The 21421-nt window shown below is 41.0% G+C and overlaps 2 protein-coding genes across 5 annotated transcripts; one reads left to right on the top strand and one right to left on the bottom strand.

Moving 5' to 3' along the window:
* Nucleotides 1–602: 602 nt before the first annotated feature.
* Nucleotides 603–17819, bottom strand: LOC130196578 (rasGAP-activating-like protein 1). 3 transcript variants are annotated; one of them, XM_056418843.1, is made up of 21 exons: nucleotides 17558–17815; nucleotides 17187–17243; nucleotides 15501–15614; nucleotides 15111–15172; nucleotides 13218–13347; nucleotides 12531–12612; nucleotides 12220–12360; nucleotides 11957–12048; nucleotides 11617–11734; nucleotides 11320–11473; nucleotides 9917–9981; nucleotides 9509–9621; nucleotides 8541–8733; nucleotides 8287–8424; nucleotides 6791–6935; nucleotides 6059–6246; nucleotides 4963–5100; nucleotides 4179–4314; nucleotides 3269–3389; nucleotides 3050–3126; nucleotides 603–2919 (listed from the first exon to the last, which is right to left on the bottom strand). In XM_056418843.1, exons 1-21 carry the CDS (start codon nucleotides 17662–17664, stop codon nucleotides 2771–2773), a joined length of 2520 nt encoding a protein of 839 aa, XP_056274818.1. In that variant the 5' UTR covers nucleotides 17665–17815; the 3' UTR covers nucleotides 603–2770. The 3 variants fall into 3 exon arrangements, with proteins under 3 accessions (XP_056274818.1, XP_056274819.1, XP_056274820.1); XM_056418844.1 differs by having other exon boundaries at nucleotides 6074–6246; XM_056418845.1 differs by lacking the exons at nucleotides 603–2919; nucleotides 3050–3126; nucleotides 3269–3389 and having other exon boundaries at nucleotides 4200–4314; nucleotides 4943–5100; nucleotides 17558–17819.
* A 721-nt stretch (nucleotides 17820–18540) lies between these two features.
* dgcr6 (DiGeorge syndrome critical region gene 6) lies at nucleotides 18541–20956 on the top strand. 2 transcript variants are annotated; one of them, XM_056418997.1, is made up of 6 exons: nucleotides 18541–18598; nucleotides 18732–18838; nucleotides 18967–19127; nucleotides 19353–19453; nucleotides 19796–19936; nucleotides 20101–20956. In XM_056418997.1, exons 1-6 carry the CDS (start codon nucleotides 18593–18595, stop codon nucleotides 20176–20178), a joined length of 594 nt encoding a protein of 197 aa, XP_056274972.1. In that variant the 5' UTR covers nucleotides 18541–18592; the 3' UTR covers nucleotides 20179–20956. The 2 variants fall into 2 exon arrangements, with proteins under 2 accessions (XP_056274972.1, XP_056274971.1); XM_056418996.1 differs by lacking the exon at nucleotides 18541–18598 and having other exon boundaries at nucleotides 18751–19127.
* Nucleotides 20957–21421: the final 465 nt, after the last annotated feature.

Genomic DNA, 21421 nt, shown 5'->3' with positions numbered 1-21421 from the left:
TAAAATATATTTCAATTTAATGTTATCTGTTAGCCTAAAGTTTCCTTCTTAGCAATATCAGAACAATGCAAGATTTTCCAGGATATTTTATCTTTTAATCTCATTTTCCATGTCTTCTATGACCTGAAAATTAATCAAAGATAAGTGAATTCTAAGAAATGTTAGAAATTAATAAAAAACAACAGTGAGCTTTGGCTCTACTGCCTGAGAATATACAACATAAACCTATGGCGGGTGCATATAGCACCTGTAAACTATAGATAATAAGGCTACTCAAGGTTCAACCTTTATTTTTTACTTGTAGGTCAGGAATCTACATGCCCACAGACCATTTTTATACATGCCCTTTTAAAAAAATACATAATTATCAGAAGTTATCAATTAACCAAGACTCAAGTTAATGGAGGTTTTCTCTGGTTGCTCTCAAACTTACCGCAAAAATTGCAAATCTCTACCACCACCCAACTGAACTCCTGTTTCCAAGATAAATACAATGTTACCGGCTCGTCAGCTCATAAACTTTGTCTTTACCTGCCGCCATTTTCTCGAAAGGGCGCCGTCGGCACTGTGAATGTGCAACTCACCAGAGATGAGAAGGAAGCGAGGTTTCAAGTTCTGTTTATTTAGAGCACATTAAAAACAAACAAAAGTTGACCAAAGTGCTGTACAGAGGTAAAACAACAATACTTTATAAGATGGCTCACTCCTGAGCTAGCTTTAAAGAAAACTATGTTTAATCTTTTATTTTGCCCAATCGGGTAAGGAGTTTACGAGCCCAACTGTTTCATTTCACTTAACTCGGCAAGCTAATTGTTTTTAGAAAATCTGCTCAAACTAAGTTAAATCTAGCTATTATATTTGTGTGCATGCATGAAAATAGTTTATAGCTGGAAATATGTACTTTTCTTTATAATTTCACTTAATTTTTTACTCAAGTTCTCAATTAAATCTAAAAAGAAAATAAGTACTTTATATTTTTTATGTATTTATTTTACACAAAATAATAAGTCGTTATTTCATGTCGAACATGTACTTATTGAACTACCCGAAAACATGTTATGTTGCAATAGAATAATTTGGCCATTGTCCAGCCCTAATTTGATCGATAATCAATGTCATCCATTGTTTTCCATCTTGCATGCGCAGATGAACGCATGTTCCCACGCAATGTTGTTACCTTTTCTAAGCTGTAGTTTTTAAAACTGTTCGTGTATCAATTGTAATAAATATTTGTATTTCATAGTCTGATTTCACACTCTGTACATTTGCATTGCGCAGCCAGCTACGATAAGCGAGCAGGTCAACATCTTATTTGCTGACGTCAGACTTGGAGTAAAGAAAGCAAGTTTACCCAATTATTAATCCCACAATTCCCTCAAATGGTATTTGTGAATTTAATTTTGCTTTATCGTCTCCTCCAAAGTTGCAAACATTGGCGTTTGACTTGAGTGAATAATGATTATTGCTGCCTCCAGTACCTCAATTCTACCCGAGTTAACCAAATAGTAGGTGTCATTTTGTTTTTCAGGGGGAAAATACCACCAGACATAAGCTGATCTAAATGTTTCCTGAACAATGCAATTGTGTTTACTTCACATGAACAATTCACTTGAAACAAACCATCATGGTATATTTGCAAAATAAAGTACAGGCAGTAGTGTTTTTCTTTTCTTTTTTCAGAATAAAAGCCCTTATTTAGGGAATATCTCATTCGTAAGTGACATCTTATGTTTACTCTAGTTGAAGAATGTATAAAATTGATTGTCATGTCGGTCATTTGTACCAAGTGTAATATCTCATGGCAGGAAGAGTTTGTATGCCACTCATACATGTCCACAGTTCAGACACTGAACACTACGAGCTCTATGGGAAATGGCTTTGCAACATGTCTGTGTACAGTTCGTTTGTCTGTTATCTTTTTTTTAAATTGCGTGATTTGAGTGCTTTCTTTTTTCTAAACAAATTTGGCCTCTCAAACATATTCTGACACCTGTGAGCCAAATATTGTGGCACCAAAATCAAAAAAAACCCTGTAAACCTTTCAAATGGGAACATCTCATATGATTACTTCTATTGCCTCTATTATATGTATGGACAATTGTTAACATGTACTGTAGATATTACCTTTATGACTTTAGTAATGGCGTAATCAAATGTGAGGACTTTTAAATATGCAAATTACATCAGAACCAAACATTTAAGTTGACTGGCCATAGCACCGAACAAAAGCACATTGTTTTGTATAAAAAGGACCAAAGCAACAATTAAATTAATATCATGTTTGCTCATTGTACAGGCAGCATTATACTGTGGCATTTGCAGCAGTATTTTAAAAAACTGATACGACGTATAATGTTATTGTCACTGCTACAATGCGACCATGGTGATACATTGCCTCAATAAAATACAAAACGTTGATGAAAGCTATATCAAAACACCTTCAGGCATTGTAGATTACACTACAACAAGCTTTTTTTGCATAAAAAATGTTTGACCCTTACTGAGGTCCTGTACAGTATCTCAAAATATAAAAGCTTCTTTTCACATTTCACAACAAATGGATGCAGGCCATGCAAGAGATTACTTGTTATCTACATAAAAGTCAAATCATACTTCAAAGTCCTTCGCCCCCCTTTGTCATCGAGTATCCTAATCTCTCCCTCCTGCTGCTGAAGTCGGTGGCACTCAGAGAATACAAAAGATTTCAAGTGGCAGAATTCCCTCCGATTTTTACAGGCATTAGTATTAGTAATCTGTGTCTGTGTCGAGTCTACGGGTTCAGAATGACACTGGTGTCGTCCCCTTTTTCTCTGCGCTGGAAGGTGGCGTGCGCCTGCTCCAGATCCTCTATCACCGCCAACAGGCGAGCAGCGGTGCTCTGACCTGCCTTCATCAGCTGAACATTGCATTCTGCACCATCTGTGAGGCAGAAATTGTACAACGCTATCCAGCGGAAATAGATAGTCACAATGACAACACAAGGCTATGCACATTCATTAAAAAATCCTTCCACCATGGCAGAACATGTACAGGTTGGATGCAGCCTCACCTGGGTGGATGTCAGAGTTGATCGGTTCTCTTTTGCTGGATGTCTGATCAGCGTCTGGCATCTCTACATATTTTTTCCTGAAATATGAATCTTATTATCACTGACTATGTTGTCTTTGCAGGGCAGTGCATTCCTGTGTTGCAACCTGGACCTCTAGTGTGCAGTAAATGAACTGCACCCTAGCTGGGGAAGTTTACAGACTGTGTTTTTGCCACCGACCTGAGTTTGTCTCTGCCCTGGAGAAGCTGCTTGTATATGGTCTGTGTCTCTCCATCAGGATCCAGCGGGTCACTCCAGTCACCCAGTGTCACAGCAGAGTGGGTTCTACTGCAGCCTGGAACTGAGAGCCAGCCTTGTATCGAACCTCACACATTACATATCATTCAACTTGCCAATTTGACAGAGGTCTCATGGTAATACAAATGTTGACACTTTTAATACGAATAGCCATGGTGGCACTCCCTAGCAGATAATATTATCCAGGGAACACATGTAATAATGACACCGACTGATGAAGCATATAAAGTGGGTATGGAAAGTATTCAGACCCCTTATACTTATGACTATTTGATATTTCAGTTTTTTCTTTTTTAATAAATCTGCAAAGAATTCTAAATTTCTGTTTTTTTCTGTCAAGATGGGGTGCTGAGTGTACATTAATGAGAAATAAAAGGAACTTTTTTGATTTTAGCAAATGGCTGCAATGAAACAAAGAGTGAACATTTTAAAGGGGTCTGAATACTTTCCACTGTATGTTGCTCAGGACTCTGAAAACCAATATATGAGCAATTTAATCAGATGTAGCTTTTAGACAGCGACTAAAAATAATCGTGTTATGATTCTCAGAGCTTCTTCTCCACATGGCAGCTACAAATGTAGAGGTTTGTCATAAAATATAGATCAACAGAGGCTCATTTTCTCTTTGAAGCCATCTACAAATAAGTTTACCAGGAAGGAAATAATGTATGTTATGTAAACAATGCTGCGATTATTTCAATTCCTGATGGTCCTTCTGGGGGACGTGTAGTTGTAATTCAAAATAAATGTAGATAGTTACACTACATCCCGAGTTCCAAGAGAAGGATTTCAAAGTGTGTGAGGCTATAAGAAGTGATGAAAGCTTGATTACCAGCACGGTCCGCCTGCAGGCAGCAGGTCCACTTGCCACTGCGATGCGCCCCCGGGTGGAAAGAGGGCAGCATGCGCTCATTGTAGATGATGACTTTCCTGATTGCTGACAGCCACTGGTTCAGCTCATTGACATTCTACACACACACACAAATATACCATGAACCATTAGAGTCTAGACCATTTGGTGGTCTATTAAAGTCTAAACAAAAGTAAATGGTCAATTAAATCACATGCTTTGTGTATACAATATATATGCCTTCCCAAACTAACTAATATGTATTCATCAATGCGTTTATTTGTTTGGGACAGAGCACGTAAATGCACATGAATATAAAAATGCAAGATGTAAACATGCCGGAGTTAGAACGAATGCATCGTCAGCGTAGTTGCGTAAAGACATTAGGGTGGTAACAATGTTCTCATCTAACTCTCAAGAAAGAAAGATATATTCCCGAAATGTTAACGTATTCCTTTCAGTCCAGACTACCATCTAAAAAGTAGTTAATTTTGTTCTGTTTATAATTTCCTTTTTATGTCACTTTTGAGCAAAACTGTCCAAACCTCAAACCAGCTGCAGAAAATAGAGAAGAAAGGGGAGGTGAACATCACAACTGTGTGCAGTGTTGTATCTTAAATGTTCTGTATGACAGCCAAGTGTCAAGAAAGTGGTGGAAAAATAAATGAGTTTTGATCTGCACCGATTCAAGAAAAAGCATTTCCGTGGCAAACTGAAAAAGGTCAAGAACTTTGTTGGTGACTGACTGGTGTCGGGACCGAAGCACCTTGCATTGGATGTACATGGTGTGCAGCTGCCCGTCGTTGTCCTGGGTGACGACCTGCATTACATTCTGCTGCTGAAAGGCATTTTCATCCACCCTCTCCACGGCACACACGCAAAGAATAGGGATTGAGGAGCGCACCTGCAACAATTCAGCCACAAACCACAACACCAATGAACACAAGTATGCAGGCTGATAAGGATGGGTCATGCTTGAGGAGTGCGTCTCCACGGAGGTTTAAGTGAGATAACATTTGATCACATGGCACATTAATGGAGCAGTATCTGATACTGAGATACTTTGCACACATTAGGCTTAGTTATTAGATTAGGATGAACCATGCGAGACTAGGAGGAAGGGAAGATTAAAATCAGCATCGCAGGAAAGGCCACTTCAAAGTGTAAATCAGCCACTTCCAGTAGGAGCTCGCTTCACTGAGACTGGAGTGCTCCAACATTGAGGAAAGGGGCCAGGACATTGTCTGCAATCTGATTTGCAATGTTAGCATGAATATCCACAGCCTTCAATTACCCCTCGCCTTTATTCCAGTCACACAAAGCCGGGACTGGCTCAAAGAGGGAGCTTTTTATTGGGCTCGAGCCTGCTCCCCTCTCCGTCTCCCTCTCTCTGGCTGGTGAATGAGAGGAGATCATTATCACAAGGTTAGGCACCACATGGTAATATTACGAATGATGTTCTCACAAGGAGATCAACATGAATACAATAAAGAGAGCCGGGGACGACTGAAATGTTTCCTCTTTTTATGAGTTGATAAGCGTAGGTAAAAGGGTCGACGCAATGATTCATTCATCATCAGAGGGCATATCAGCGTCTAATAATGGATGATTCACTTTCACGTGACTTGGATTCAAAGTTTACTAAATCTATTTTTGGCTGGTATACAAGAAAAGGGGAATAAATAGGCTTCTATCTGGCTGACGTCACGAGTGTTTTGGTCCAGATGGCACAGCGGAAGACGGATTCAAGAACAGTACGAAGCTACACAGGAAGAAGATGGAAAAACATGAAACAATGGCTTGGTTTCCACAATGGCGAGTAAAGTAGATAAACATATATAAATATAAACAATATAACCTACTGGTTCAGGACTAACCCGCCAATCAGACGTCTTGGCGTAGGACAGCGTCTCACTTGTCAACCAGAAGTAGCGTTTCTTGAAGGCAAAGCGGGATAGCAGTTGTGGTCCCTCTGCCTTGTGTTTGTGGAGGTATCCCTCTTTCACGGTCACAGAGGGCATGAATACAGCCCTCTGTGGCACCTCAGACACTGCAGAATGAAGATGAAATACTTTGAAACGGAGAATGTAAAGAAACACTTTGCAACGCACACGCTTTAGCGTGTTCGAGTCTTCACTTTCTTCCATTCGCCATCGTTGGTAGCTCAGCCTCCTTCATCGCCACGTGAAGGACGGCTTCAAAGAGGCAGAACAAGCCTCCATGTCTGTCCAACAAATCCACATGAAGAGCATTAAATGTCAAACTGGCCTTTAAGGGAAAAGAGTGGGTGTGGTGTGCCGGAGGCGGCTGAAACATGATATATCAGAGGGGGACGAAGTTTCACAACAACAGCCTCTCTGACACACGACAGTAAGAAAGCAGCCCGGAACATGTTGGGTAACCAGTGTGGCGTGTACCAACGCCTTCGGCTTCTCACTCCCGCTCCCTGCCAGCTCATTAATTATGTCACTTCTTTTCTAGTCTTCCAGCTAGTTATGAATATTTCACCACGACAGTATTGTTTTGCTTAATCCTGATAGCAGCTGGGAGCTGCTCACGAGCAGCTGGTGTGCGTTTACTGTCGTCATCCTTACCAATGTCATGATCGATATCAATCAACTTGTCCAGGAAGTCTTTGACGGACGCCACACTGCGAAGAATGATGGGATGTAGAGGCGCCATCCACTGCTCCTTTCCGTGACCCAGCTGAAGGCCCAAGTTCCCGACGCTTTGCAACGCCTGGTGACCAAAGACACAACTTCCACTCAACGGTCACATCTTCAGCACATCAAATCCCCAGCAACTGACTGAACTCAGTGTGAGTGATTGCATATCTCAAAGTCGGAGATCAAAAGGGTCCCTGAGGCCAGGCATGCTGAGAGGCCCTTTGTCCGGCCCACACCTGTCCTAGGGAGAGGAGGAAGCCCCTCTCGACACCCCTCTCTGATGCGCCGCTTTGAACCGCAGTCTCGTCGTGGCACAGAGGTAAAAATAGCATGTTCTCTTTCTCTATAGAGGACCCATGGCAACAGCACTTCAGCACCATGGACAGCAAACACAGAACCACATGTGGTAGAACATCAAATGTTCACTTTTCTTCTAAATGACACTCCTGTTTATAATTATGTCATGGTCAGGGGTCCCTTTCTTGCCATCAAAAAAGATTAGTTTGTCTTCCTTTTGTAATTTGAGCTATTTCCACATGAAACAGGATGTTTGAGGAGGTATATTGTTTAAACGTTTGATGGGGATATAAATGTCTGTTATGCTCTTGCTGACCTTAGCTAATACTAAACAGCCAGGAGAGGCTTCTCCTTTGCTGTGACCCCACACAAAGGTTAAAGAACATATCTTCGGAAACGTGTCTTGTGAAAACGATATGGAAGTGAAAGAGATGAGCCCGCAGTTCCACTTCCCTTTTGATGATATGTATGTGTGTGTTAAGGTTTCAATAAAAGGCTGAAGCAAAGGGGTGCTCAGGGGGAAGTCTTGGACGTCGACACTGCTCTGAGCAGGTGTGACTGAGCTCCCCCTTTTGCAAAAGCCATCAAAGATACTGCTTGTCTGTGGTTCATTCTCGCCTCCTTGACCGTGATATTTTACATGATATAGAAAATACCTATCAACGTTATACTTGGTGGAGTTGAGATGTGCTGTGTAGGATCTTGAGTTGCCACAAGTTTCTACTTTTTCACAATAAATGATTCTAGCCTCTGGGACATAAATGTTTCTTTATTTATAGGTTATCAATACAACATCAACATTATATAGACATAAAACCAAAAGTTACTTTGGTCAGATTGTTCAGACTCAACACATGATGTAATTACCTCACAAGGTGAGAAGGTAGGAACGGCTCAGTGCTCTACCTGTTATTGGGCATCATTGCACACAAAGCCACTGCTGCCTGCACATGTAGTGAAAACATTATACGCTGCATTCCTGCTTCACATTTATTTGTTTAACACTTGCAAATTAAAAATCCTCAATTTTGGCAAACAGCACGTGTCCTCACATCCTATTTAGTGTGATGTCTGGAATAAGTTAGTCATATTAGTGTGTGTATGATTGTCTGCATTGTAAATTGTACCTTGGCCAGCAGTAGCAGCGTTCTGCTTGTCCGCGTATCAGCGTGCTGATCCCTCAGCTGGAACAGTTTAGGTGTGAGGATTGCAGGAGCAAAGAAACGCAGGAAAAAGAATCCACTTATGGCCAGATACTTCACATCCTGTAAAAAATGATATCGACAGCTGTAATTGTAATGCATTCATGATTAAATGTCTCCACAGATTTATATAAATGCTTTACAACTGTTTTCTTCGGCGCTTTTGTATCCAGACTGACCTCATTCTCAGGTTCAGCAAATTGCTCCTCTACTCTCTTGTGTAGCTGTTTGAAGGCCACTCTCATGACGGGAGGACACTGATCAACGGAGCCCACGATGGATTCGATGACGCTGGTTAAATAACTCTGCAGTATCTCCACACTGCTGTCCCGCACCTCGGCCTCTGACACCGCACCTTTAAATGAAATTCGTCTTCCCAGAGTAGGACAGATTGCGTAAATGACTGAATCCTTGTGTCAGGAAACTACAGATATACACAATCCAAAGACAAAGCACTAGCCATTTCCTCTCAAATATACTCAGTATACAATGCCTCTTGTAATATAACTAACAATCCCTCTGTTCCTGATTATGTCATTAAATGCAAGATCATGCTGTGCGTGTGAGTGAGGAATTGAAGATTTCCAAAGAGATATATAGACAAGTGGAAACAACAAACAAGGTGATGGCAGGTAAATCGACTGCAGACAGACAGACAGCACATTAGATCCTCGACGGACATCTCAGGGGGCGCATAGCAGTTGCCAAGCAACAGTCATCCCCCTTTTTACATTCCTTTCACGATATCACATTGAGGTCTTTCTCTCTGGGGTGAAGTGGAAAGGAAGTGGGCAGCTTTTCCATTTGGACATTTTAACACATATTTTAACACGTATGAACCTACAACCCACACTCATGTGTGGCTTAACCCTTGTGTCGTCTTCGGGTCAATTTGACCCGATTCAATGTTTAATGTCGGTGTTCTTTCGGGAGTCAACAAACAAACATAAAGTACCTCACACTTAAACTTGGAAAACAATATTAATTCTAATAATTTTCTGGAGATTTTAATAGCTGGGGTCATATTGACCTCAAGGGTAAAATATGTTAGTAAATATAAAGGTAACAGGAGGGTTAAACATTGAATCGGGTCATATTGACCCGAAGGCGACAGGAGGGTGAAACATTGAATCATGGTCTATTTTACCTTGTGCGGTTCAGATCAATCTTACATGGGTCCAGCTCAATATACTTCTTCTCATCAAAGATGCGGTTGATGACGGGCTTCAGCACCTCATGGAGATACAGCATGCCAACAGCCTGACAGCAAAGCAATACCAGATGTTGAATACATCTAGTTGTGTAAATATACATATTACAAAGAGTAAACAAGGTACAGCATAATGCCGCAAGGGACCATACAACATGCATCTAATCCAGTAGATTAATTTAATAGAGATAGGAAACATGAAGGAAGAAAATAGCACAAATTGGCCAAAGTATTAGAAATAATTAACAGTCAAATCATGCTTTAACTCACAGTAACAACAGAACAATACATCCTGACAATCATTACAATTCCTGATAAAATAAAACAACAGATACATTAATGCACCTTCATGAATTGTTCCATGGCCTTGGAGGAAAGGGAGTTGGAGCGGAATAAAGTGTTTGGATCAGCTATGAGAGCAAAACAGAAAAGAGATTGATTAGGTTTTTAGAAAATGATAACATAATTTAACTAGAATGGGCACTCGGTAGAGCGCATACCTTCGCATATCACAAGATTGGGCATTGAATTATGAACATTTTGGCATTAGTTGCATGCCAATTGGATAAAAATTGACCGTGCTATGGTAAAAAGAAGATTTTGACCTTTTCATGACCTTGACCTTTGACCCGATTGATCCCAAAATATAACAAATGGTCCCCGGATAATAACCAATCATCCCACCAAATTGCATGCGATTCGGTTTAATACTTTTTGTGTTATGCGAGTAACACGCATACAAATAAATAAATAAATAAATGGCGATCAAAACATAACCTTCCGCATTTTCAATGCGAAGGTAATAATCTCCACATAGCTTTTGATTGAAAAAAAATCCTCTCTCTACTGTTGTCAGTCCACTGTATTAAAAGCTTCAAATGAGTGTAGTAAGGCAAAATATAAATGTTCCCATCAGGCGCATAATCAACTTGATTTAGATCTCTATGTTTTTTTCCTGTTTGGCATACGCTTATCGGCTAATAATTAATCTGCTTTAGATACACAGAGCCCAGCTTCACAACGAAGGGGCCACTGACCGTACTGGAACATTATATAAATCCTTAAAGGTGACGATAGGTAAATATTCACAGTGACAAGATTGGGTTGCCAGGTAGAATATTTTAGTTTTAAAGATCCGAACATGTGGAGAAATGTGGGGTTTTGATGACAACCCAGTCGGCGGACAGTACTTGTCCTTTTCTTTACTCTAGTGCCCAATTTTAATGTCAGGCTGCTTGCGACATCTATTCCTGACCAAGCAGTTACCGTTCGGATCATGTGGAGTTGCTATGGTAACATAGGCACTATGCTTATTACCTCGAACTACACCAACTAAACCAAACCCAAAGACCAGAGCGCAACTCTGTGTGAATTTGCTATGCGTGTGGTGTGGGGGCAAAAACGTGATTAATACATACAACAGAGAAGCCATGAAAAGAATGTTGGGTAAGTAAATAATTGGCGTCAGGGTGGAAAATATAGTGCTGGTAGACTTGAGCCGCCCACACATAGAACTCAAACGTTCAGAGACCTTGATGTTGATTCAGAGTTTAAATAGAAGCATCCCTCAGAAGGGTTCTCTGACTAATACAAATACTGACTAACAGAGTTAAATCTGTTTAGGCGTGTTTATTATGTCATGTTTTGAACTAGATATCTCTGCATATCCGCCGTTTCACTCGGTAAAGGTTCAGACTGACCACGATCGAACCTCTGAAACAGTTTTGATGTAGTTCCTTGAACCTTACTGGTGTGGTTGACCTCCCGTGTGTTGAGGTAATCCAGGAAGGGCACCACCAGGCCCTGGCCCAGGTAAATCTTCACCAGGGTCATCGCCACGTCCTGTCGGCTCTCGACCGTGTTCACCTCCTCCAGCATGGTCAGAGCACTGCTATCCTCCACCTGGGGAGAAGAAAGATCAGGTCACGAAACACTCCTAATATGTGCAAGGAGAGTTTCTGTTGGCCTTAAAGCCAACGTAGATTTAGCGAAGTGTGATGGAGTCAAATGCATATCACTACTAAAAACAGCATCGTGATCCTGACCTCTGTAGGGGAGATGACTGACTCCACCAGAAGGTGAATGAGGGGCTGATAGTACACAGATGGCAAGATCCGGTCCTCCACCAAACGCACCTTCAGACGCAGCGCTCCCAGTTTGCCACTGGCAACAGAGGAGAATATCACAGAACCCAGAAAAAGGAGACTTTCAGCACACCTTGGTCTTATCATGAGGTAGTGTTCCAGACAAATACCTTTCTTGAGTGCATTTTAAAACACTGATTGCTGCTCAATATCTTTAAAAAAATGTCAGAGATGCTTTTCTCAGTTATGCAAACACACACATTCACCACATTGGACAAACAAGAACTCCGATACTCCTCACCCAGAATCAGCCTCATTGTTTCCCAAGGGAAGCAACCGAAACCAGCCCTCCAACAGAGGTGTCTTGTGCAAACAAGCGAAAGGGATTTCTACCTGTGGGAAGAAAGAATAAACAAAGATACAATATCAGACGGGGAAAACAACCATTTTAAATGTAATTCCTATTTTGGTGGGAAACTCCTTGCTTCCAGGTAAAGCACATTTTGTGATCACAACATGAAATATATCAAAAGACGCCATACTACATAATTATTGCATCCTCACCTTTCCCAGAAAGTCATTCTTGCCCACCATGTCCCAGTCCCAGACCTCCACATTGACAGTTCCCTCCTCACTCAGCTCTTCTAGACCTAACTCCATCTCCAGGGTCTCTCCCCAGTGAGGGAAACGGGTCTTCTTGATAATCTACAAACCAGAGGGTGGGGCTGTTAGGAGTTCCGAACACTTTGCACATGCGTACACTCGTCAAATAAAATGACAGACAACCAAACAACCATCAATTACAATAGCAGAGCATGCATCTCCGGCTGCACTGAAATCAATACATAGTGCACATGCACGCACTTAGAGCTCACCGAGGTCTCTGCACTGTGGTTGTTGAAAATAACTCTTGTAAAAGGATCAGAGGTTCCAGAAATATCTCTTGGAGCCAAGTCTCTGCGGGCATCACGAGTACAAAAGACAACAGATCAATACATTTGAAAGGCTCATCGAAGTGTAAATGTAGTTGCAAGTGGTAAAACTAACACATATCTATGTAGTTTAAAATGATTAAACTGGTCTTTAAACACAAGTTACATTACTGTCGCTGAAAAGCTGGCAACGCCACCCGTGTTTCTGTGCTGACATCTCATCATCGACCCGCAGGCTTCCACACTCTCCTCCTGAGTCATCCTGCCACTATCGCACCACTCCTTGCCCCATCTGTGTGTCTCAGGCTACAATCTCTTCCTCTCAGGCAGGGCATTAATGAGCAATGTCAATCTGAGCTTGACACTCTGTTATTCAAATGCTCAGATGAATGTGAATCAAGTTTGAGGGAATGAGGTCGAGTGGAAAGTTTCAGCTGCTTTTCTTTGCTTATAATTCAATTTGCAGAACAGGTAACAGGAGACATGCTTTTAGAGTCTACCAGCCGTTCTGGTCGCAAGCCTGCTACTCTAACAGTTAGGCCATTGCTGTCCATTGGTATCTTCAATTGAGAAATAATTTCCCCTCACATCAGTGCTACAGGCAGGGTTTAAAGCACACGCGGGTGTTACCTGGCTTCGATGACTTGACATCGCAGGCTGATCTTCTCTGTAACTTTCAGTAGCTCCAGGCTCAGATGGATTTCTCCCTGGACTTCTTCATCGGGGTTGACCCTCGTCAGGTTCAACCAGCTATCTAGTCCTGACCAGAGACATCATTCATGAAAACAGAACTCCTCTCAAACATTAAGAGGGGATAACAAAACAGAAAGACTAAGGATGCAAATGATATTTTTTCCAATAAACAGTTTTCTGTTGATTGTCAAATTGATTAATTAACCGATTCTTTAGTCAATTAATCACTAAATTCAAGATTCAAGATACATTATATTAAATTATTTAGCTTTTTGGGGGAGGATTTAGATTGTCAAAGGGTGGGGGAACAAGCAGTTAGATGATATCCTCCTGAGAACTGAGAGAAAAAGTGTCTTCCAACTTCAGATTGTTTGTGATTTCTTACCTATTTAGAATTAAATAAACATCTTACGATTTTAACATTTTGAAAATTATTTTCATTTTAAATTTTACAGCATGTCCTCTGTCGTGGACCTCAGCACAATGCTCGTGTGAAAAGACAGAACAATAAAGAAGATAAACTAACAAATTATGGCTGTAGAGTGATATTAAACCAATAATACATTCAAGTTGATTATTAAACTAAATCATTCATCCATCTGGATGGTTTTGCTTGTTGGTTGAAGGATGGTAGGACATGTTTCATTAAAACTGAACATCTTATGTGCAGAAATAACTTAGAACAGATATGTTTATTTTCATTTGGATTACCTAAACCACTCTTTTGTTGATCATTCTTTATTGTTCTTCATTTATTATTTTCAGGTTTTAATTTTAGCTGTGATATTCCTGGAAATGTAGAGTAATATCATGCATTTTGTACACCTCATACCAAATGCTGAGTCATTAAATACATACATGTTGCCCAGATGTCCACAATAATTGACATTCGTAAAATGACTATTACTTAAAAAACAAATAACTTAAATGGTTTCAGATCTAAATATATCATTCGTGACATGTTAATAAACAATAAAATGTGTGATTATCATAGTAAAAAAGATAACAATTAAGCAATATTTGACTTTTGACTTTCCCTAAAAAGTGCTGGCTGATCTTGTGTCAGAAGATAGAGGAAGTTGTCATCATCCCACCCCTACATATGTGGCATCATTGGAAAGCCCAGGATGTCCTCTTTAGAGTAGAGCAGGAATTCAAAGGAGAACTCAAATGAGTCAAAGAAAAGATCAAAACCAAAATATCCAGCAAAGAGGACACAAGTGAATGGGCTGGATCACAGGAGTATATGACCATGGGAATATATGTCCTTGATAGTCCGTCATGTCACATTGAATATATTCTGTTTTATAATTTCAGAAACACCCAACATAAGCGAGGGTATAATGTCAAGGACAGACCTGGAGAGTATTTCTATGTTTAACTAACTGACTCAGTGTATCGCCATGTAGAAATGAATCACGTGAGTGAAGGCCACGGCAGGTGGCTCCCAGGAGAGACGCATCAATATGCAGCAAGCATTCCCTGGTAAACACTGAGCAATCTAATTAAACTTTAAACTGCAACTTCATCCCGACATTCAATATTTTGTGCTTCATCACTAAAGGTAAGTTTGAAACCAGTTCATGAAGACAAACACAAGGATCGTCGTCAGTATAATGCACAAATCAATGTGAATGCAAGTTTCCACAGTTCAACTCAACTCTTAATTGAATGTAAGAAAATCACATGAAATGTGCGATAGAGCAGTGAGAAACGTTCCCAGAGTCACCGTCTAAAAAAGGCTGCGCTCAGACCCTTAGGTCCTGGGAAGCCATGTGTGTTTAACCTATGAGTGTGCACCCATCCTGTGATAGATGTGTGCAGTCGTACCTTTAGCTTGAGATCCAATGGCTTCTTTGCTCAGAATTATCTTTCCGATAACATCATCATGGCTGTCGAAAGAAGGAAAGATAAAAGAGATTATCAAATGGAAGCTATTGAACATTTTAAATGAGGGGAATTTGAAGACAGACTGATTACAGGACTGGTGGAAAAAACTTCAAATCACTCAGAATGGGCGACCATCTGTCGGATGATGTTTGTTTATTCAAAGCTCAGAGTCTTTTTCCCAAAACATATTAATTTTTTAAGGATCATGTTGAGTCATTCGTGAGACAACTTAAGCAAACAGTCATGGCTTGAAGGACTATAAATCATATGGAAAACTCCGTCGGTCGAGATGTGGAATCATTTTGATACAGCTTTGTATGACAGTGTTACCCAATTGTGTCTTCGTCCATGACATGAAAAGAGAGTGAATGGAACCCCATCGGGAGGTGCAGCGTGTACTCTTCACCCCAGAAAGGACTGAGGTTCTTCCACACTGTGGCCGTCCTGAAAAGAGAGGTTTCACATGCGTACTGATCAGACCGTACGCAGAAACACATCAAGTGAATGTATCCAGACTGTTTGCTGTCCTGGCTCCTCAGTGGTGGAATGAGCTCCCCACTGACATCAGGACAGCAGAAAGTCTCTACATCTTCCGCCTGAGACTGAAAACACATCTTTTCCGACTATATCTGGATTAAAACACAGATTTGCATTTCAGTGGCACTGGGATGGCACTTATCTTGGCACTTATATGTGGTGCTTTTGTGGTTCGACTGAGTTGAGGAAGTGTTGCTTCCTGTGTTCTTGTTGTTCTTGGTTTGTACTCTAGGTTGAAATGCACTTATTGTAAGTCGCTTTGGATAAAAGCGTCTGCTAAATGACGTGTAATGTAATGTATGCAACAATAGACACCAGCAGAGTAACAGCAGGAGTCAGAGATTATTATAAATGTGCCAGCAGTATAAGCCCTCACTTACCCACCCACACTACCTGAGGTTAGTCAGATCCAGTCATATTTAAAAGAAATACTGGGGTTTTGGACCCCAGGATTAATTATGGAAGAGGATAAAAGAACAAATGTGGGCCTTTTATGATTTATTATCTTTTATCATAGGTCCTCCTAACAAGCAGGGATGTGTATAGAACCTCAATACTATTTTTTATTTATTAGAAATGTGCCCATAACACTAAATACCAAAAGTACAGAAAGTTGGCGCTGAATGTCTGGTCAGATATTATTATTGAATTATTATTTTGCCAATATTACACCATCTAAGTAAAAATACATTTTTAGAGAAAAATATGTGTATATTATTTAAAGAAAGGATTTGAGAAAAATATTTATTTCTGTATTTATCATAGATTGTATTGTTAATGAGGATTTTAAAGAATATACCCTATCTTAGAGGAAATCTTAGCTTTCATCAGTCAACCATCATAATCAACCTTTCTGTTTGTACTGTACGCGTTATTTCCCACCAAAATCTACCAGCCACCTCATCTAGTTGGCAAGGAACACTCAGATAACTAGTGAGTGTCTGCAGTGAATCATGGTGCAGTTGTCTGTAACATACCAGATGGATCAATAGCCATTGCATTCACCCCATGTCTGTTCTTTCACACATCAGACATTTCATTTAAAAAGCTGGATTGGTATCAAATAGCCTTGAATACTTTGGAGGAAGAAATCATCATCAATCAGCACTTAAACTGAAAACACCTCTGAGCCAGCTTCCAGCATTCTCCTTAGTTACACCAGGAGCTCAATGCAATAATTGATGCACCCTCTCCATGGTTACCTGCGGGTGTTTTAAAGGACGGAGTCGTATCAGGTTATCTTGATGAGCCACGCTGTGGGCACCAACGCCCTGATCATACAAATGACACTCGGGTTTACGTGTGCAGAGTTGAGGGACCCCAGCCAGAAAAGTAACCTATACTGCAAATATTCCAGCTGAGATGACAGATGAGCAATCTGACTGGAAGCAACACGCATTCTCTACCTTTAGCTATCCAACAATATTCTTGTCAAGTACATATACTGCAGATCTTCATTTATAATCACAGAGAACTCACCTGGCCACAACTTCATTGTCAACTTTTACAATGCAGTATGGATCACTGGTTCCAGAGCTTAAGATGACAAGAAAAATATATGACAACATGACAGTTTAGCATGGTAAATGTGCCTATGGTCAACTTAATGTGATGTAATTTACATTTACTTATGCTAAGGTCAATTCGAGCAGACATGATTCACCTCTAATTCCTTCAATTAACATAATGCACATGAGACAACGTACCATAAATTGGCCTTTCAAATATAGATTGACTTTTCTCTCATCTAATCAAACTGATAGCTACAGATCTATTCAACCGTGTTGAGACGATATACAATACAAGACATAAGACTTGACAGAAACACATGCCATTCCGATATTACTTACACGTCTTTGGCTGGGAGGTTCCTGCCCTCGACAATTCTAAAATAAAGAGATGTATTTTTGGCCATTTTAGACGAGGAGGCTAATAATCCAATTAATCCTGTTCCCATACACGCTTATCAATAGTGCTCTTCCCCCTGCGCAAGTGAGTTTTCTTCATTTCATGGCACCTTTGGCGCGTGACGCCGCATAGCCCACCAGTAGCGCGCGAGACAGGCGCGCATGCAGCCCAGTCAGTCCAGCAGCTTGAACACAGTGGGTCACGGTGTGGAGAGCTGAACGTGGTGGGGCGATGTCTCAGTCTTATAGCTGCTCTTCTTTTAACCCTTGTGTTGCCTTAGGGTCATTTTGACCCGAATCAATATTACACCCTCCCCCCGCCTTTGGGTCATTTTGACCCGATTCAATGTTTCACCCTCCTGTTACCTTTATATTTACTAACATATTTTACCCTTTGGGTTCAATTTGACGCCAGCAATTAAAACCTCCAGAAAATTATTAGAATTAATATTGTTTTCCAAGTTTAAGTGTGAGGCACTTTATGTTTGTTTGTTGACTACCGAAAGAACACCGACATTAAACATTGAATGGGGTCAAATTAATCCGAAGGCGGGGGGAGGGTGTAATATTGATTCGGGTCAAAATGACCCTAAGGCAACACAAGGGTTAAACGAGCCAAATGGATGAACCCGCCAGAAACGTCCAATCTGAAATAAACAGGATCGAATAAACTGCAGTCACAGCAGCAACATACACGATGTGTTGTCATATCTGACATTGCTCACCATCAGTTTTTCATTTATGTGACTGATTTGTTCGCGCTTCCCTGCTAATTTATAAATGTGTAAACGTTAAATAGGATCTCGGGAGCGTCCCTTCTGCGATGCAATGCGCCACCTGGCGAACACATTAAGCTACTGCACCTGCCTTTACGGACAGGCACATTGACAGCCAGCTACTTGGGGTCCTTAACCCTCAGCGAACAAAACAATCCCTTTTCTCCAGCCAAGTTGGTTTAGTAATTTAAACCGTCCTTAAATGCAGGCTAGTCTTCAATATAACTTACATATCGTGTTTCTGAACACGTTTAAACACACACGCATTAAAGTAGCCGAGCCGGGCCCGTTTAGCTCGCGTATCTGAACGTGTTAACCAACATCTGTGTTCATCTTTGCAGGAGATGGATGGTTATCCCGGAGTCACTGACGGCGATTCCACTAAACATCAAGAAAGACATTACTACCTGTTATCTGAACTGCAGACCTTAGTAAAAGAGTTACCATGGTAATGGTCCCTCGTCCTGTCAAGACTTCCTCCACGGAGCTCAAAGGACTGGTTTTCACTTTAAATAAACTCGCATCTCCTCGATTAACCGACATGTGTGACTCGTGTTGTTTCTCTCCGCGGTGCAGCTCCTTCCAGCAGCGCCTGTCCTACAGCACGCTGGGTGACCTGGCCCTCGCGCTCATAGACGGGACGGTTTATGAGATCGTGCAAGGACTCCTGGATATTCAGCATCTCACAGAGAAAAACCTGTACAACCAGAGGCAGAAGCTCAACGGGGAACACCAAGGTTGGTGCTCTGCTTTCTTTCGGGAAACCAGTCGTGACTAATGGGACCTGTTCCAAGAAGCGAGCTCGTGCCTGTTAACCTGCACGATGGCTGACTCAAACTAGGAATTCCTTCAAATCAAGAACATTATCAAGCAGCAAACCTGCTTCTTGGAACGGGCCTCAGGTGTGAGGTCGCAATTGCATCCCAGTGAGATGTTTGATTAGCTGTTACTTTTGTGTGCAGCACTCAAACAAGATCTTGTCCGGAAACACAAAGATGCTGTCCAGTCATGCAAGTCTCACAACCTCGTGCTCCTCAAATCCAACCAACAAGTGGAGCTCGAGGTAAGCAATTGACCTCCCGGGGTAAGACATTGACCTCTCGGTGTAAGGTATTGACCTCTAGAGGTAAGAGATTGACTCTAAAGGTAACGTATTGGCCTCCCGAAGTAAGGGATTGACCTCCCGAGGTAAAGGATTGACCTCTAGTGGTAAGGGATTGACCTCTAGAGGTAAGGTATTGGCCTCCCGAAGTTAGGGATTGACCTCCCGAGGTAAAGGATTGACCTCTGGCGGTAAGGGATTGACCTCTAGCGGTAAGGGATTGACCTCCCGATACCTCTAAAAGGGCCATGAGTATTGCTATGTTCTTTTTGGTTCACTAAGAGTTGTGTATTGTGTCATCAGTCTCTGGAAATTCGTGTGCGAGAGGAACAAAGAACGATGGATAAAAAGATTGTCGCGGAAATGGATCAAAAAGTGATCGACCAGCAGAACACATTGGAGAAAGCGGGAGTCCCTGGATTTTTTAGCACCACTAATCCTCAGGTGAAGGCCTTTACCTGTCACTCACGGTAGTTGAAATGCATGTGCTCACATCACAAATGGGAGGGCAGCGTAGAACACGTGCTCTTTGTGATACAGACAAATGCACAGCAGATGGCAATGCACGTCCCCGCTAATTGTTCCTCAACTATTATGTGTTATTTCAGGAGCTGACAATGCAGATGAACCTACTTGAACTCATCCTCAAGCTTCAACAGAAGGAGTCACAGTCTGGACTCCTTTGAGAAGGAGGCCTCATTGTGCCAAAGAAGGAGGGGGAAATCCTGCAATAGCAACTGTCTGCGGATGTTTCTATTCCAGTAATTGTGAGATTCAACAAGTGTCGGTCATGTGGCATTGATCGCTTTAACAACATGTTTCTCACTTGTAATGTTCACCATCTAAAACTGTAGGAGAAGGCCGGTTCTAGAGTGTACGAGTAAGACGTTTGCAGTCTTTGTGGAGAGAAGAAGCAGGTTGTGACAACGTAGATTGTAAAGCACTAAACTGACTTGTCACATATTGTGAAACTAGGAGGTTCAGGTCTTGCGAAACCTTTACAGATACATTGTCTAATTATATAAAGAGAGCATATAGGAATTACATTTAAGATCAATATGTTTCCTACAGAGACTGCTGTAACGTGAATGCCTCCTGATGCCTTTGTCTGAAGTGTCAGGTCCAGTGTTCTGGCACTTCATTTCTTATTTATATGAACAGTATTGTAATACATCCCCTCATATTTGTACTACGTTTGCTTTATTGTATATGTTGTATCGTTTGCTTCAGTTGTGTGGGCACTAGGAGTGTTCATTAGATCTTGAGCTAACACTATCGCATTTACATTGATATTTTTGAAACATTTATGTTTGTTTAAGTTTACTGCCCACATTGGCACTCGTGAATAATTGAGTTAAATGATATTTATATGAACAGAACCCGTTTGAATGGCAGTATTGAATGTTTATGTTGATATTCCATTGCATGAATATTTGTTTTCATAAAACAAATTATTTAAGTCTCTCTAAATGTCTTGTCTTTTGTGAATTATTTGACAGTAACTTTTTTCAGCAGTCATTTATGCAGACTGGTTTCCAAATTGTTTCACAAGGCTCCTCCATCAATGACGAGCCAATCATGACATGCATCTGTTAACCTGATGCGAACTCTGATAAAAACCACAAAGGGACCGAACCATGTGTCCTTTTGCATGTTGTCACTGAAGACGGGCCTTTCCAGGTCAACCCGATTCACTGAAGAAAGGCCTTTCCAGGTCAAACCTATTTTTTATATTATATTTATTCTGTTTGATCCTAAGGTTGCTCTTATTATTTGAATCACTTTGCACTATATAAGTAAAATGTTACTTTAAACCGTTTTTAACGACATCGGCTGCTTATCTTCATATGATTCTCCAATATGTTTAAATTAATATTGAGATCCGAATGGTCTCGCGCTCTGCTGTAATATGGGCGGGGCGCAGCGGGG

Source organism: Pseudoliparis swirei, chromosome 7 (genome assembly GCF_029220125.1).
Source record: "Pseudoliparis swirei isolate HS2019 ecotype Mariana Trench chromosome 7, NWPU_hadal_v1, whole genome shotgun sequence".
In the NCBI taxonomy this organism is placed as follows: Eukaryota; Metazoa; Chordata; class Actinopteri; order Perciformes; family Liparidae; genus Pseudoliparis; species Pseudoliparis swirei.
This window is presented reverse-complemented; position numbering and strand designations above follow the sequence as displayed.

Excerpts from the sequence above, each read along its gene's own strand:
- dgcr6 (XM_056418996.1), top strand. The coding sequence starts at position 18,836 with ATGGTAATGGTCCCTCGTCCTGTCAAGACTTCCTCCACGGAGCTCAAA. Across the intron at positions 19,128-19,352 it reads GCTCAACGGGGAACACCAAG|CACTCAAACAAGATCTTGTC; the intron begins GTTGGTGCTCTG and ends TTTTGTGTGCAG. Across the intron at positions 19,937-20,100 it reads TTAGCACCACTAATCCTCAG|GAGCTGACAATGCAGATGAA; the intron begins GTGAAGGCCTTT and ends GTGTTATTTCAG.
- LOC130196578 (XM_056418843.1), bottom strand. The coding sequence starts at position 17,664 with ATGGGAACAGGATTAATTGGATTATTAGCCTCCTCGTCTAAAATGGCC. Across the intron at positions 9,622-9,916 it reads CCATGGAACAATTCATGAAG|GCTGTTGGCATGCTGTATCT; the intron begins GTGCATTAATGT and ends CTTTGCTGTCAG. Across the intron at positions 3,127-3,268 it reads CAGGGCAGAGACAAACTCAG|GAAAAAATATGTAGAGATGC; the intron begins GTCGGTGGCAAA and ends TTCATATTTCAG.